This window comes from Neofelis nebulosa, chromosome 11 (genome assembly GCF_028018385.1).
Source record: "Neofelis nebulosa isolate mNeoNeb1 chromosome 11, mNeoNeb1.pri, whole genome shotgun sequence".
NCBI classification, from domain to species: Eukaryota; Metazoa; Chordata; class Mammalia; order Carnivora; family Felidae; genus Neofelis; species Neofelis nebulosa.
In genome coordinates this window covers 50,350,042-50,366,671 of record NC_080792.1, presented here as the reverse complement: position 1 = coordinate 50,366,671, position 16,630 = coordinate 50,350,042, and the positions used below count along the sequence as shown (strand labels likewise).

General features: G+C 37.3%; 1 protein-coding gene across 9 annotated transcripts in view; it reads left to right on the top strand.

Annotated features, from left to right (window-relative positions):
* Positions 1 to 16,630, top strand: part of GREB1L (GREB1 like retinoic acid receptor coactivator) — a 280,943-nt gene that overhangs the window by 181,557 nt on the left and 82,756 nt on the right. For 6 of the 9 annotated variants that reach the window (XM_058692546.1, XM_058692542.1, XM_058692543.1 and 3 more), the window contains 5 exons: positions 7,148 to 7,276; positions 10,634 to 10,750; positions 11,350 to 11,469; positions 12,500 to 12,637; positions 14,272 to 14,457. In XM_058692546.1, the coding sequence (XP_058548529.1) occupies positions 7,148 to 7,276; positions 10,634 to 10,750; positions 11,350 to 11,469; positions 12,500 to 12,637; positions 14,272 to 14,457 (690 nt within the window). Of the gene's footprint in view, positions 1 to 7,147; positions 7,277 to 7,302; positions 7,505 to 10,633; positions 10,751 to 11,349; positions 11,470 to 12,499; positions 12,638 to 14,271; positions 14,458 to 16,630 lie in introns of those variants that run through there. The other 3 variants (XM_058692548.1, XM_058692547.1, XM_058692551.1) reach the window with 2 other exon arrangements.

The following is a 16,630-nucleotide window of genomic DNA, read 5'->3' as shown; positions in this document are numbered from 1 at the left end:
GAGAGAAGAAGAGAGAGAGAATTCCAAGCAGGCTCCATGCTGTCAGTTCAGAGCCTCATGCGGGGCTCAAACTCATGAACCGTGAGATCATAATCTGAGCTGAAGTCGGACACTTAACCAACTGAGCCACCCAGGCACCTCTCATTTTAATTTATCTTAAAGTGATATCTAGTTTCCCTTGTGATTTCTTCTTTGACTCATTGGTTATTTAGGAGTGCCTTGTTTAATTGCCACATATTTGTGAATTTTCAAATTTCCTTCTGTAATCGATTGCTCATTTGAGGCTATTGAGGTCAAAGAATGTAGTTTGTAGGATGTAATTTCCTTTAAATTTATTGAGGCTTATTTTATCATCTAACATATTGTCTATACTCGAGAATTTTCCCTGTGCACTTGAGAAGAATATGTATTCTGCTTTTGGTGGGAGAATGTTTTATTGCTTTCAGTTAGGTCTAGTTGATTTATAGTGTTGTTCAAGTATTCTGTTTCCTTGTTGATCATCTCCCTACTTTTTCTATTCATTATTGAAAGTGGCATATTATAGTTTCAATCGATTACTATTGAATTGCTTATTTCTCCCTTCAATTCTGTCAGTCTTTGCTTCACGAATTTGGGGCTCTTTTTAGGTGCATGTATGTTTTTAATTTTTATGTCTTCCTAGTTAATTAATCCTTTTATCAATATAAAATATCCTTCTTTTTCTCTAATAACAATTCTTGTCTTAAAGTCTATTTTTTTCTGATACTAGTATGGCTACTCCAGTCCTCTCTAGCTATTGTTTGCATGGGTATAGTATGTTTTGTCATACATTTTTTTTTTTAATTTTTATGTAGCTGAATTATATATATAAACCTTTTTCTTTTTTTTCTTTTTTTTTCTTTAAAAAAATTTTTTTTAACGTTTATTTATTTTTGAGACAGAGAGAGACAGAGCATGAATGGGGGAGGGTCAGAGAGAGAGGGAAACACAGAATCTGAAACAGGCTCCAGGCTCTGAGCGGTCAGCACAGAGCCCGACGCGGGGCTCAAACTCACAGACCGCGAGATCGTGACCTGAGCTGAAGTCGGCTCCTTAACCGACTGAGCCACCCAGGCGCCCCTATATAAACCTTCTTCTAATGGGTTCTGTGTTTTGAACAATAGTTTGCCCTTTTCCATTTTAAGGTGATAACTCTTCCACGTTGTGTCTTATTATTTCTATATCTTCAGTTTTTGAATTTATATCTATTGTCCATTTGACTTTGTTTGGTGCTTAGTCTTAAGATGTGGGTCCATCTTAACTTTTTTCTTGTATATCCAATGGCCTCAATACAGTTTATTGAATGGGTTCATCTTCATTGTGGCTTTGAGCTACTTTTATATAAATTCTCTTGTGTATTTGCATCTATTTCTTACTGCCTTTTTTGTTATATTATTCTATTTGTCTACTAATGCACCAAGACTACAGTATTTATTGACTGAGGTTTTATAAGCCTTATTATGTCATCATATTAGGCTCCCCTCATTTCTCTTATTTTTCAGAATGTTTCCAGCTATCCTTGTGTGTTTCTTTTTTTCCTTATCAACATTACATCAATTTACCTACTTTATAAACATTCTAAGAATTCTAGTAGTTATTCTAATAATATCTAAACCCGTTGGTATTTTTCTAGGATCACATTAAATTCATAAATTAACCTAGCTTGATTTCATCTTTTTTAAAGTTTATTTATTTTGAAAGAGAAAGAGAGAGCATGCATGAGTGGGAGAGGGGCAGAGAGAGAGGGAGAGAGAGAATCCCAAGCAGCTCCATGCTGTCAGCACGGGGCCCAGTGCAAGGCTTGATCTCATAGACCACGAGAGCATGACCTGAGCCAAAATCAGGAGTCAGATGCTTAACCAACCGAGCCACCCAGCTGCCCCATGACTTAATCTTTTTGACATTGAATGTTCCTGCTCAGAAACTTGGTACATCTTGACATTTGTTCAAGTCTATTTTCATGATATTCAGAAGTAAATATTTTTTAATTTTTAGAAATCTTTAATACGAAAAGTTAAAATACATATAAAAATAGACTAGCAATCAACAAAACTAAAAGGCAGCCTGTGGAATAGGAGAAGATATTTGCAAAGGACATATCTGATAAAGGGTCAGTATCCAAAATATATAAAGAATTTATAAAATTAAACATCTAAAAAATGAATAATCCAGTTGAAAAATGGGCAGAAGACATGAATAGACATTTTTCCAAAGAAGATATACAGGTGGCCAACAGACACATGAAAAGATGCTCATCATCACGTATTATGAGGGAAATGCAAATCAAAACTACAATGAGATATCACCTCACACCTGTCAGAATGGGTAAAATCAACAACACAAGAAACAACAGGTGTTGGTGAGGATGTGAAAAAGGGGAACCCCACACACACTGTTGGTGGGAATGCAAACTGGTGCAGCCACTGTGGAAAACAGTATGGAGGTTCCTCAAAAAGTTAGAAATTGAACAACCCTAAAATCCAGTAATTACGCTACTAGGTATTTACCCAAAGAATACAAAAATACTAATACAAAGAGATACATGCACCCCAGTGTTTACAGCAGCATCATCTCCAAAGCCAAATTATGGAAACAGCCCACGTGTCCATCAACTGATGAATGGATAAAAAAGATATGATGTGATATATATATCTCATAGAATATTACTCAGTGATTAAAAAAATGAAATTTTGCCATTTGCAATACCATTGATGGAGCTGGCCAGTATTATGCCTAATGAAGTAAGTCAAAGAAAGACAAATACCATATGATTTCACTCATGTGGAATTTAAGAAACAAAGCAAACAAGTAAAGGGAAAAAAAAAGAGAGAGAGAGAGAGAGGCAAACCAAGAAACAGACTCTAAACTCTAGAGAACAAACTAATGGTTGCCAGAAGTGGGTGGGTGGGGGAATGGGTTAAATAGGTGATGGGAATTAATGAGTGCATATGTTTTGATGAGTACTGGGGGCTGTATGGAAGTGTTGAATCACTATATTGTACACCTGAAACTAATATTACACTGTCTGTAACTGGAATTTAAATAAAAACTTAAAAAAAATAGACTAATATTGTGAACCAAAACCATAGACCAAGCTTTAAAGTTATGAGCACATGAGTGGCAGAGCATTTGACTGCAAAATTATGAGCACATGGCCAATATTATTTAGTCTTATTTCCTTTCCCCTTCCTTCCTTCAATATTTTACTTTAAAATTTTTTTTAATGTTTATTTATTTTTGAGAGAGAGAGACAGAGGGCAAGTGGGGGAAGGGCAGAGAGAGAGGCAGAATCTGAAGGCAGACAGAATCTGAAGCAAGCTCCAGGCTCCAAGCTGTCAGCACAGAGCCTGATGTGAGGCTTAAACCCATGAACCATGAGATCATGACCTGAGCTGAAGTTGGACGCTTACCTGACTGAGCCACCCAGGTGCCCCTCTTCCATCAGTATTTTAAAACAAATCCTGACTATAGAAAGCTTATGAAGGAAATTGAAGAAGATACAAAGAAATGGAAAAACATTCCGTGCTCATGGATTGGAAGAATAAATATTGTTAAAATGTCAATACTACCCAAAGTAATCTACACATTTAATGCAATCCCAGTCAAAATTGCACCAGCATTCTTCTTGAAGCTAGAACAAGCAATCCTAAAATTTGTATGGAACCACAAAAGACCCCGAATAGCCAAAGTAATATTGAAGAAGAAAACCAAAGCGGGAGGCATCACAATCCCAGACTTTAGCCTCTACTACAAAGTTGTAATCATCAAGACAGTATGGTATTGGCACAAAAACAGACACATAGACCAATGGAATAGAATAGAGACTCCAGAATTAGACCCACAAATGTAGGGCCAACTAATCTTTGATAAAGCAGGAAAGAATATCCAATGGAAAAAAGACAGTCTCTTTAACAAATGGTGCTGGGAGAACTGGACAACAACATGCAGAAGAATGAAACTAGACCACTTTCTTACACCATTCACAAAAACAAACTCAAAATGGATGAAGGACCTGAATGTAAGACAAGAAACCATCAAAACCCTAGAGGAGAAGCAGGAAAAACCTCTCTGACCTCAGCAGCAGCAATTTCTTACTTGACACATCTCCAAAGGCAAGGGAATTAAAAGCAAAAATGAACTACTGGGACCTCATCAAGATAAAAAGCTTCTGCACTGCAAGGGAAACAATCAACAAAACTAAAAGGCAACCGACGGAATGGGAAGAGATATTTGCAAATGACATATTGGATAAAGGGCTAGTATCCAAAATCTACAAAGAACTCACCAAACTCCACACCCGAGAAACAAATAATCCCATGAAGAAATGGGCAGAAGACATGAATAGACGCTTCTCTAAAGAAGACATCCAGATGGCCAACAGGCACATGAAAAGATACTCAATGTCACTCCTTATCATGGAAATACAAATCAAAACCACACTGAGATACCACCTCACACTGGTCAGAGTGGCTAAAATGAACAAATCAGGAGACTATAGATGCTGACAAGGATGTGGAGAAACGGGAACCTTGTTGCACTGTTGGTGGGAATGCAAAGTGGTGTAGCCACTCTGGAAAACAGTGTGGAGGTTCCTCAAAAAATTAAAAATAGACCTACCCTATGACCTAGCAATAGCACTGCTAGGAATTTACCCAAGGGATACAGGAGTGCTGATGCATAAGGGCACTTATACCCCCATGTTTATAGCAACACTTTCAACAATAGCCAAATTATGGAAAGAGACTAAATGTCCATAAACTGACTAACAGATAAAAAAGATATGGTTTATATATACAATGGAATACTACTTGGCGATGAAAAAGAATGAAATCTGGGCATTTGTAGCAATGTAAATGGAACTGGAGAGTATTATGCTAAGTGAAATAAATCAGGTGGAAAAGGATAGATCCACTCTTATGTGGATCCTGAGAAAATTAATAGAGGACCAGTGGGGAGGGGAAGGGGGAAAAAAAAGTTACAGAGAGGGAAGGAGGCAAACTATAAGAGACTCTTGAATACTGAAAACAAACTGAGGGTTGATGAGGGGTGGGGGAGAGAGGAAAGTGGGTGATGGGCATTGAGGAGGGCACCTGTTGGGATGAGCACTGGGTGTTGTATGGAAACCAATTTGACAATAAATTATATATATCTATCTATATCTATATCTATATCTATATAAAATAAGAAATAAAATGTATTACAAAAATAGATTTGACCTTACAGATAATTGTAAATGTGGCTCTGGTAAAATAACTGGAGAAATGACACTTTAGGTGTGCAAATGAATGCAATATGGTTAACATAAAACGGTGGTTTTTGCTTAGAACAATTGTGCTAAAACATGCAATAAAGCAGGTTTGATAATAAATAAATAAATAAGTAAATAGATGAAACAAATCCCGGACATTATATTAAGAAGTTTCGTAAAGTTTTCTCCATATAGTTTTGTACATTTCTTATTAAGCTTATTCCTAGGCATTTATCTATTTATTGTTGTTTATATATATGAAGACTGATTTTTGTACATTAATTTTTTTCCTTTTCATTATTTTAAAAATATTGGTCTGTGCTAATTTGCATTCAGTGAATTGAAAAAATAAGGTAAATCACAACCCTTCATAATTGATCAACTACTTTTCACCTATTTGTTTACCTGGACTATTAGAAATATGTTAACATTATAGGTATAAACCACTATAGTAAGTTACTAGCCTTGTTCCAAACAATACAATTGTGGCCCAAAACATAATGACTAACCTATATAATAGCACATCAAACTCCCCTAGGATTCCTATCCTATAAGACATAAAAAACTGTCTTCAGTTTTCTGCAGTGTTGTAATGTATATGCAGTTGCTGGCCTCTTCCTATAGACCTTAAAATTGCTCCTGGGTGGTAAGTCTGGCCCCCAGAGAGGCACATTAACTCTGTTAAGCCAGTAGAAAACTCAATTTTTTTTTACTTTTTTTAGTTTTTGAGTTTTTTGAGCCATTCAAAACTCAATTTTTTGAGTTCTTACGAGGAACACTGATTAGATGTATCAGTAATCACATTGTATATAAATACTATCTTTTAGATAATTCCTAATGTAGTACCATCAATATCCTGCTCTTTAGAACATTTTTTTCTTTTCAAATTTTCACAATCCCTTTGACCCTTGCTGGTACTAATTGATTAAGCTTTCTGGTAGAGTAGAGTCACTCATTGGGGGTCTATACTTATTTTGGAAAACTCTATTTGGCTTTAGTCTTTATATCCCCCATGGCCTGTTTCTGAAATGGCATGTGTTTTTTCTGAGCTGCATTATTTTCTGAATCCAAATGGGAACCACCTTTTGGATGTACCTAGCATTATATAGGTAAATTAATTCAAGTTTATTCCAAAAGTTAAAGCAAACTCCTTCAGCAAAAGTACTTCTTCCTACGTTGCAATGACTTAGTTTGCAGAACAACTTTTTTAAATAACAAACTCATCTGAATAGAATTAAATATATTTAATTAAAATACAACTTTAAGGGGAACTGTGAAGATTTTTTTAAATGTTTATTTATTTATTTATTTATTTATTTATTTAGGGAGAGAGAGAAGGAGAGAGAGAGAGAGAGAGAGAGAGAGAGAGAGAGAGAGAGAGAGAGAGAGAATCCCAACCAGGTTCTACACTATCAGCACTGAGCCTGCCTTGGGGCTCCTTCTCACGAACTGTGAGATCATGACCTGAACTGAAGTCAAGAGTCAGACATAAGCCGACTGAGCCACCCAGGCACCCCTGAGATAGTTTTAATATGGCACATAATAATATCCTTGATGCCACGTCATATGACTTTGACCAAGTTAAATGACTACTACTCCTTAAAGTAATACTACCTATCTCATTGAGTTTTTATAGGAATTCAGTGAATTGATATATTTAAAGTACATATACTAGTACCCAGCACATAGTAACTTATAGTGTTTGTTAAATACATACAAAGAAAGTGAAACCTGAATGCAGAGAAAATGACTTTCTTAAAATAGGTCAAGGATAAAACTGGTATTTTACAATTTGCTTTCTCTCATTTCTTTCTTGATGAATTAACTTTCTTCCTGCATGTAAAATAGTTTCTAATTTGAACAACCTGTTTCATTTTCAAGATTCACCGATTCTCAGTCCAGCTAATTCTGCAATCAATTTAAGTGGAGCTCAGGACCTGACCCGGAATAAGAATGTTGTGAAGCCACTGGCTTTATCTTTGCAGGTTGTAGGGAAGACTTTTGCTGCAGGTGATGTTTTCCTCATTTATATTTCTTTGGTAAATACATAGTCTATAAAAGACTTACGTGAAATCCAGTTGACAATTTGCTACAAGAAAACAGAAGCTCTTTTCCTTCCAGCTGAAGACAGAAGTGGGGCTGTCTCTAATATTGTATTATTATACAAAGCTTTGTGTTCTCTGTGCTCCAACCAGAAGAGTCAAGGAATGACATTTGGCACATGGGAAGACAGAGCAGGTTGGTTTTGTTCAGCAAACATTTCTTGGGTACCTGCTATTTTGAGGAACTGAGGATACAAATATAAATAATGCTCAATCCCTGACCTCTAATGAACTAATAACCTAGTTGGGGGGATAGACCTATAGGAAGTTATTTTCAGTGTACTACAGTAAATACGGCAATATGCTGGGGGAGCACAAAGGAGGGAGAGTTTTAGCCCAACATTTTAGGGAGTAATGAAGAATGAGTTCTTGGAGGAGCTTGGTCTTGAACTATGAGGAGATATTCACTGCACAAAGGAGTAGGGGAAAGATACTTCAAATTCAGGGAAAATCCAAGATCAAAGCTTGAAAGGAAAAGGAAAGAAAAGAAGCAGCATGATGTGTGCAGGAACTTCCACTGGTTTGGACTTGTTAGAACCATAAAACGTAAAACTCAGGGAGTGGCAGGAGGGGAGCAAGTAGTGGGCAAGGAAAGGGTCACAAGAGGCCAAGCTAAGAAGAATGGATTTTACTCTATAACTTATGGAACACAGGAGTTGATCTGGTCTGATTTGAACTTGAGTTAGGTCACTTGGGCAGAAAAAAAAAAAAAAAAGATAGGAAAACTAGTTGGAGGTCATTTCAGTAGTCTAGGTGAATGAGGTCCTTGACCTGGATAATAATAGGTTGTAGAGGAAGAGACATATTGAAGAACTACTCAGGAAGTAAAATCAGCAGAATTTGTCTGATTAATGTAAGCATGAAGTGTAAGAAGCGGTCTCGGGTCTGCATCCATCTTTCTGCTAATGGTGATGCAATTACTTAAGACAGAAAATACAGAAGAAGGAGCAGGTTCTCCAGGAGGAGATTGTGAGTTCAACTTCGGACATGTTAAGTTTGAAATACCCAAGTGGAATAATCCAAGTGGAGCTGCTCAACAGTCATCTAATTTATTGTACATGAGGTTAAAATCACCAGTGGGGGGTTGCCTGTGTGGCTCATTCAGTTAAGCGTCTGACTCTTGTTCTCAACTCGGGTCTTGATCTCAAGGTTCTGAGTTCAAGCCCCATATTGGAGCCTACCTAAAAAAAAAAATCACCAGGGTAAATAGTATCTGCTAAGGGGAAAGGTAGGAGAAGGCAAGCTGTTAACAAGGATAATATTTTCGAAAATTCCAGTGTTTAAGGAAAATAAATGGTCAGAGAGGCAGAGGAAGAATGAGAAGAGAGCTTATCATTCTTGGAAACTTTACAAGTTTCTTATTCTGTTCCAACAGTTCTTGTAGAATCTACCTTCTGGTTAGATTATAGACTTGAACAAACTGAATCCAAGTTGTTACAATATTTTAAAAATTAGTGAAATTATAGATCTTGGCAGTAACCAGCATAGTTGCTAAAACCATCAGATGGACTGATGGACAACTTAAAAAATTTTTTTTAATATTTATTCATTTTTGAGAGACAGAGAGAGACAGAGCACGGGCAGGGGAGGGGCAGAGAGAGAAGGAGACTCAGGACCTGAAGCAGGCTCCAGGCTCTGAGCTGTCAGCACAGAGCCCGATCCGGTACTTGAACCCACGAGCTGTGAGCTAAGCCAAAGTCAGATGTTTAACCAACTGAGCCACCCAGGCACCCCTTGATGGACAGCTTTATAATTTGAGGATTAAGATAACAGTTCTTGAACCCCCTGCTCTTTCTTAACATGACAAGAAGAGAGAAAGCCAGTTATTATGTGCCTGCTGATGGAAGAATATGACACTATTTATGAGATATGCTTGCCCCAAAATTCAATCCTGAATCTGAGCCAACCTCTGTATCTAACAATTAGTGTATAGGAAAGAGGGGACATTAAATGATGCCATAGATAGTCAATCAGCAAAATTCAGAAAATGAGAAATTCTGCCAGATTTTCAGCAAATTAACTGGAAGAAAGAAAAAGAAGAAGGGGAATCCTATAGATTAAAGGAGGTTTAAGGAGAGGTGGAGGGGGAAGGATATAACTGACACCCTAAAGAGTCTGGGAAACTCAGCAAAAATTACATAATCTTAAGTCTACTTGCAGTGTATGACCTTACCCTGATTCAAACAAATTATTCTTTTTTTTTTCAAATTATTCTTAAAATTTGTGAGACAATCCATGAAATGTGAACACTGTATTTTTATTATATGAATAAATAATTGTGAACTTAAAAAAAGAGGTTTAAGGGACATAAAAACTAAACAATGTGTAGATCCTTTTTGAACCTTCCTTTTTGAGGAAGTCCACTGTAAAAAAAAAAAACCTATTTCTGAGATAACTGGGGGGAAATTTGAATATTAATGGGATATTTGATATTAAGAAATTATTAATCATGGATAATTTTAAGTATAATAATGACATTACAGTCATGTTCTTAAATTTTTTTAATGTTTATTTATTTGTGAGAGAGGGACAGACAGAGTACGAGTGGGGGAGAGGCAGAGAGAGAGGGAGACACAGAATCTGAAGCAGGCTCCAGGCTCTGAGTTGTCAGCACAGAGCCCAAGATGGGGCTTGAACTTGAGAACTGTGAGATTATGACCTGAGCCCAAGTTGGACGCTTAACCAACTGAACTACCCAGGTGCCCTTATTACAGTTATGTTCTTAAGAGTTCTTTTCTTTTAGAAACTCATTAGAAACATTTATGGATGAAATGATATAAATAAGTTTGCTTCAAAATAATCTAGAGCAAGTATGTGTGTATGTTGGATGAGGGGGAAGGGAGAGGGAGTATAGATAAAGCAAGATTGGCTATGTGTTGATAACTGTTGAAGCTGGGTGATAGGTATGTAATTTGTTATACTATTTTCTCCACTTTTGTATATGTTTGAAAATTCCCAAGATATAAAAACAAAACAAAACAACTTTCTCTTTCTTCCACCCACCATCTCCAAAGGCTTCACTGAAAATGATTGTAAAAGATCTCTTAGGATCCCAGAAAATTATTTTTAGGTGACATTTCGTTTTGAAGAAGGTACCAGTCTTATGGTTGTAGTCAGTTTTACACAACTGTACTGTCCTGTCTGTGAGATGTCTTTGAATCCTGCAGTGTGCGGTTTATCAAGATTGCATGTGGAAAAATTCAGTGTCACAGAATGCAGTGTTCTGCTCAGCCTCTGTTCTGAGTCTTCCTCTCATGTGGTACAGATGCTGCTAATGGAAACAGTAGCCATGGAGGGAAGAGCAGTGCCTCCAGCTCTACTCCAGCCCGCCCAGGAAATTACTCATTATCACCAAGACCTAGCTATGCATCAGGAGACCAAGGTACAATACCCATCTTAGAGTTTTGAAAGAATGTACCTAAATTATGGAAGAAGTGCTATGGAGTTTGGAGTGATGAATTATCTGACAGTACACTCCCAGTTTTTCCTTAGCTTCTCATCCAAAGTTTTGAAGGTTTATGATTGGTGTGAACAATGATGATTAAATATCTTGGTGATTTACAAGGATGAGCCTCACTAGAAAATAGTGTTGAAATAGATGTAAAAGGAAATGTCTTGAAAAACCATGAGCTTTGCTGACCAAGATACAGAGTTCAAGGTTCTTCTCTATAGTGTGACTCTGGGCAAATCTGAGCCTTCCTTTAACCACCTACAAAATTGGTATAAAAATATACTTATCCTACAACTTCACAGGGTTGTTGGCAGAATTAAATGAAATAATCTGGGTAAAACTGTAAATTGTAAAACAGCATACAAATGTGAGGTGGTATTGTTAGGGTGACTTTTTCTAATTTTATCTTTACCTCTAGAAGAGTGGCTTAGACTTTCTGAGTATAATCAAATTAAAGGCCCCATGTTACTCTGAATTCTCTTTTTTCTTCCACTAGTAAGGACAAGGCTCATCTTTCTTTTTGCCTTCAGCTACCATGTTTATTTCTGGGCCACCAAAGAAACGACACCGGGGATGGTATCCTGGGTCACCTGTCCCCCAACCTGGTTTAGTTGTACCTGTTCCTACAGTTCGCCCTCTTTCAAGAAGTGGTAAGATGGGTTTTAAGTTTGTTTGTTTGTTTGTTTGTTTTTTTAATTAGCAGAGGTGTCTTCTATTCTCTCCCTGAACCATTGGAGATAAATTTCCTTAATCATTATGTCCTGTATTATGTAAGGAAATTAATAGTAGCTGATATTTTGTCCCCATCACATCTGTCTTCCCTAAAAGTACATGTGTCATCACAATGGATCTTAAGTTAGCATCTGGCTTTGTTTTGGCCCACAGTATCAATAAGCCATTCTTTACATGCGGCATGATGCTAGTAACCCACCAGCACAGGTCACAAATGGACTTGTTTTGCCGGTTGTGCTATTAGATACGTTCTCCTGAGCTCTGGTTCCTTATGTGACCTGCACCTATTATTTCTGGTCTAGAAACTACCCCCCCCCCAAAAAAAAAACCCAACTTGTTCTCCTTTATAATAACCAAGCCATAGCCATTGGGTACCTACTGTTAAATGTTCAAACACTAGTCTACCTTGCTGTATTAAGCACAGACAAATGTAAACATGCCAATTCTAAGAGATGGATGGGATTCTTCAAAAATTTGTTTAAAGACTACATAGAGATTCTATACATACAAAGAATTATGCCCATATGTTACTTACTGTGTTTGACTCTAGATAGTACTGATTAGTGATGAGTTTGACCTTCTTCACTGTTTTTGGAATTTTCCAATTCTCTATAATGAACAGATAAGCCACGATAATTGGAGTGGAGGTGGGGGAGTTAACTGTGAAACAGAATCCAAAAGATTGCATGTGGAAAAACAACTAGGAAAAACTATGAAAATGCTAAATAGTAGTTATCTCCAGATGATGTGATTTATGGTTGATTTTTTTTCCTTTTGTTTTTGTCACTTCTAATTTTATATAATAAACCATGAATTACTTTAATTAAAGAACAATGTACGATTAGACTTCTAAAACTTCTATATTAAAAGTATTAAGACTGTTGATTTCAGTTGTATTTCACTTAGCTTTCATGTCTAATCCTTCTTGTCAAACAACTTTTTTTCCAGAGTCCCTTTTATCTGCCCCAGTTCCACAGACCCCATTAACTGGAATTTTACAACCTCGACCCATTCCTGCAGGGGAAACTGTAATTGTTCCTGAAAACCTGCTGACTAACTCAGGAGTTAGACCAGTAATTCTGATAGGTAAGGGGAAAGAATTCCAAATTGCCTGTGTCTGCTGGCATCTAGTACTGTTTCTTCATTTCATTCTTCATATATTTATCCATATTTGTTCATGCATGTAGTCATTTATCCATTTATTAATTCTTTCAGCTTTTATTGGCCAGCTCTCTCATGCTATATTAAACATGTGACTAGAAGTTGGAAATAAGGCAGTCTATTTGCCTGCAGGGAATACTGTTTAGTAGGGAGTCTATCATTTAAATAAGTACAACATTGTGATACTTGAGCTAGTACAGGTTCACAACCAAGAACTACAAGAACTCAGAGGAGAGAGAGCTTAACTTTGCATGGAGGGAGTCTGAAAAGTCTTCTCAGAGGTGATGTTTCAGTTAGTTCCTGAAGGGTTGGCAAGAGTGGACAAGGTGGGGAAAAGGGAGCCAAACCACAGAGAAATGAAAAAACAAGCTGAACCAGCTAACAGGCCCCACTCAGGAGAACAAAGAAGTCCCAGAGTTGCATATCTGAACCATGAAGAAGCATCTGTGAATTAGTATGTTTACAGAGTCTGAGTGTTTCCAAGATGTCTATAAGTAGAGGTGCAGACATTTAGAGGTCTCTAGATTCCAGGACTAACTTAGTGCTTTTCAGACTCACATCAAGAGTCACCTCATTTGGGTGCTATCCTAGATCAGAAGGAGACTACCTGCTTTACCTTTGGAACTGAACAGATAGGGTGTATAAGCTCCACTGGATCTTTAGGGTATGTCTATGTGAGGTGTTATCTGCTTCTTTTGGTTGACTGGAGCCTACTGACATGGATGGTTTTGCTTCAAGCCCTGTCCTTTATCAGGCTGCCCTATCCACTGCTCTTGGGCCTATAGGCACTGGGAGAACCCCAGTTGTTTAAATTCCATATGGTCAGGAAGTTCTTATTGAACACCTGAGTGGCATGCATAATGCAGCTAAGCCTTGGAAAGATATTTGGAACATGGGACCATTTGGTGTCTGCCTTTTAGAAGGTCTCACAGAGGGACTACGCTGTTTACCACACCACCAAAATAGGGTACATTTCAACATATTTTTGTCCTATCTACTTCTAAGATAATTTGAGGCTGTTTATGGACATTTAAGAAGGGAACATAAAAATAACTAAGATAGCACAAAGAGTAGGAACCTGCAAGTACCAGTGACTAGAAGAATATTGCTGGTGATCAATGAGTTTAGCTTTTTAAAATGTTTAAGAAAACCTCAGAAAATGAAACATGTTATTGTAGTTTGTGTTCTGTTGTCTTATGGGGAAAGAAACTTGATCAAGAATTTTATTGGGAAATATTTTATCATTGCAGTTTTACAAAAGGTTACAGAGATGTTTTGCAAATTCTCATCAATTCTCTGTGGCAGATATAATATTAACATGTCCTTTCTGTGGGAAACAGAGATAATATAATCTGAGTCTTTTGCTTCCTGTTCATCTGATTTAATATAAGTGAGAAGCATCTGAGTGAATTCCCTAGGATATTTGAGTGATTTGTTTGGTAGTCACCTAAGAGGGCAGGAAACTTTGTTAAGCATCTTTAATCCTAGTTGAGCAAGTATACCTGGTTGGACCTCAAAAAGAAATGTTGAATTTTATTGACCTGCTTCTATTGGGGCAGGCTATGGCACTTTACCCTATTTCTATGGAAATGTTGGTGACATTGTTGTGAGTCCTCTGCTGGTGAATTGCTACAAGATTCCACAGTTGGAAAACAAAGATTTGGAACATTTAGGGTTGACTGGCAGCCAGCTCCTGAGTGTGGAAAACATGATTCTTCTGACGATACAGTATCTTGTGCGACTGGGTAAGCAATTTTTAATAATTATTTGATGGTGACGATTTTTATTCTTTTCGCAACATGGTTTTTTTCCCTTTCTTTCCCCACTTTCTCCTATTCGTCTATTTGTCCATCTCTTACTTTCCCTTTCATTTCTAACATTCTTTTCCTTCAGCCCCACTCTCTATGACTGTTCCCTTTCTTCTCCCGTTTCTTTTCTTCTCCTTTCTGCCACTTGCCTGTTTTTTTCCCCACTTCTCTCTTGCCTAACCTCCCAACCCTCTGGCTTTACTTGTGTCCTAGAAGAGATAAATTGCTCCACCTAGTGTCCAGTCTCATGATGGTCCTAAGGTCTCCAGAGTAAATATAGGCAGAACCTCAAAGGGCTATGGCCATGGTTACCCTCCTCCCTTGGGGAGTCTGTCCAAGCCACCTTTCCAAAAATGCACCTATCATCTGGACTGAAAATGTAGCCATTGTCTTAGACAATTATTTTACAGTTTTCCACTTAGCCTTTTTATCTTGTTTATCCACTGTCCCTACATCCATTTTTTTTTTCTTCTGCAGCTACACCCCTTTGATGTAGTCCCATCGTGTTTTCCTTCATTGAGGCAGTAACTGTGGACCTCTCTGGAAGGCTCTGTAGGTTGTAGGGTAAAGGAGATACATAGGTCATGAACCCTTCACTTCCTCTCTTTGGTATATCCTCCAGAGGCCCACAGTGGGTGTGTGCAGGTGTCCTGACAATACTGTCCTGCCTCAGCAGCATTTACATTGCAATGTCCTTTATTTTGCAAACTGCAGCAGGTCATCTAATATGCAGCCTAATTATACACTCAGGACTTCAAGCCACTGATTTACTTAGGAAAGAAAATGTTCAAGATGTAATATTACATAGAAGAAATTTTCCATCTGCATTCTTAGGAATTATTTTAATGTTTGAAAATATATAAGTGTTAAATAATAAAAATACTGGGCTAACCAATGCTAAAAACAAAACAAAACCTTCATCTGACCGGATTCAGTCTTTGGAGCATCAGCTAGCACCTGTGGCTGTAAGTGTTGGTACCCTGACAGTGAAGGCCTGCTTTGACAGGGCTTTTGAAACGTGGAAGTCTTCAGATATCACTTTGATGGTAAACATAGGACTTGCTAATCATGTTGATTAGTGGGTAATAAAATTATAAAAACCACCTCTGTCTGCAGCTCATTTGATGTCATAATTTTAATTGCTACATACACTGACTTTTAGCTATGCTCTAAGATCTAAGAGCGACCTCCAAATGCATCCAGAATTAGTAAAACAAGCCTGCATAGAATAATTCTATTGACAGGCCAAGCCAGTCAGCACAGCATTTTTTTCAATCTTAATAACAATTTAAAATATCAAAGTCCAAGTTAATTAAATGAACTAAATGGTCAAGACAAAATGGCTTCCCTCAAATTACTATAAAAGCTCTTCTTTAAAAAAAAAAAAAAAAGAAAAGAAAAATCTCCATTCAATCAGACCTCTTGTCTGCCTTGCAAGATCAGTTCTTTCTGGAGTTTTACTGGCAGCCAATTAATATATCTCTCAATGTGCAACATGACTGGCTATTTCTTTTTTTTTTTTAATCTAAATTTTGCATGTTAGGATACCTATTCTCAACAACTCCCTTCTTCTTCTCAAAAACTCCCTTGAGTTTTTGTTTGTTTGTTTTGCCTTCAAGGTTTTGAAGAAGGCAGCAAGAACATTTTCATATATACTGTGGATTATAGATAAACTTTTTTTTTTAAATCCAAACTTTTAGAAGAACAGGTCTAATACTTTGATGGCTCAGCTACGTGGATGTAACAGAGAAGAGAAAAGCAAGAGTCTTCAAAATGAACAGGTCTTTCCGCTAGAGTCGCTTCAAAAAAAAATCCATCTGTTACTTCACAGTCTGAAAACCTTTTGAAGTAGATAATGAAATCAGCAAATCCAGTGATTATTGGAAGGCTCTGAGTCTGTTGGAACCTTGTCTTTTCTTAAGGTAGCTCTATCTGAAAAGCCATCAAAAAAAAAAAAAAAAGCTATCAGAACTGATGCTTAGGCTGAGTTGCTGGAGACCAGCAGTTGATGGGAAAAAATTACTATTATCAAGCTTGTGGGAAGTGGAGAAAAGGCTCCTGCAATTTGGCCATAAAGGCTGAGGATGAGGAAATGATGGGAGGTGATTGG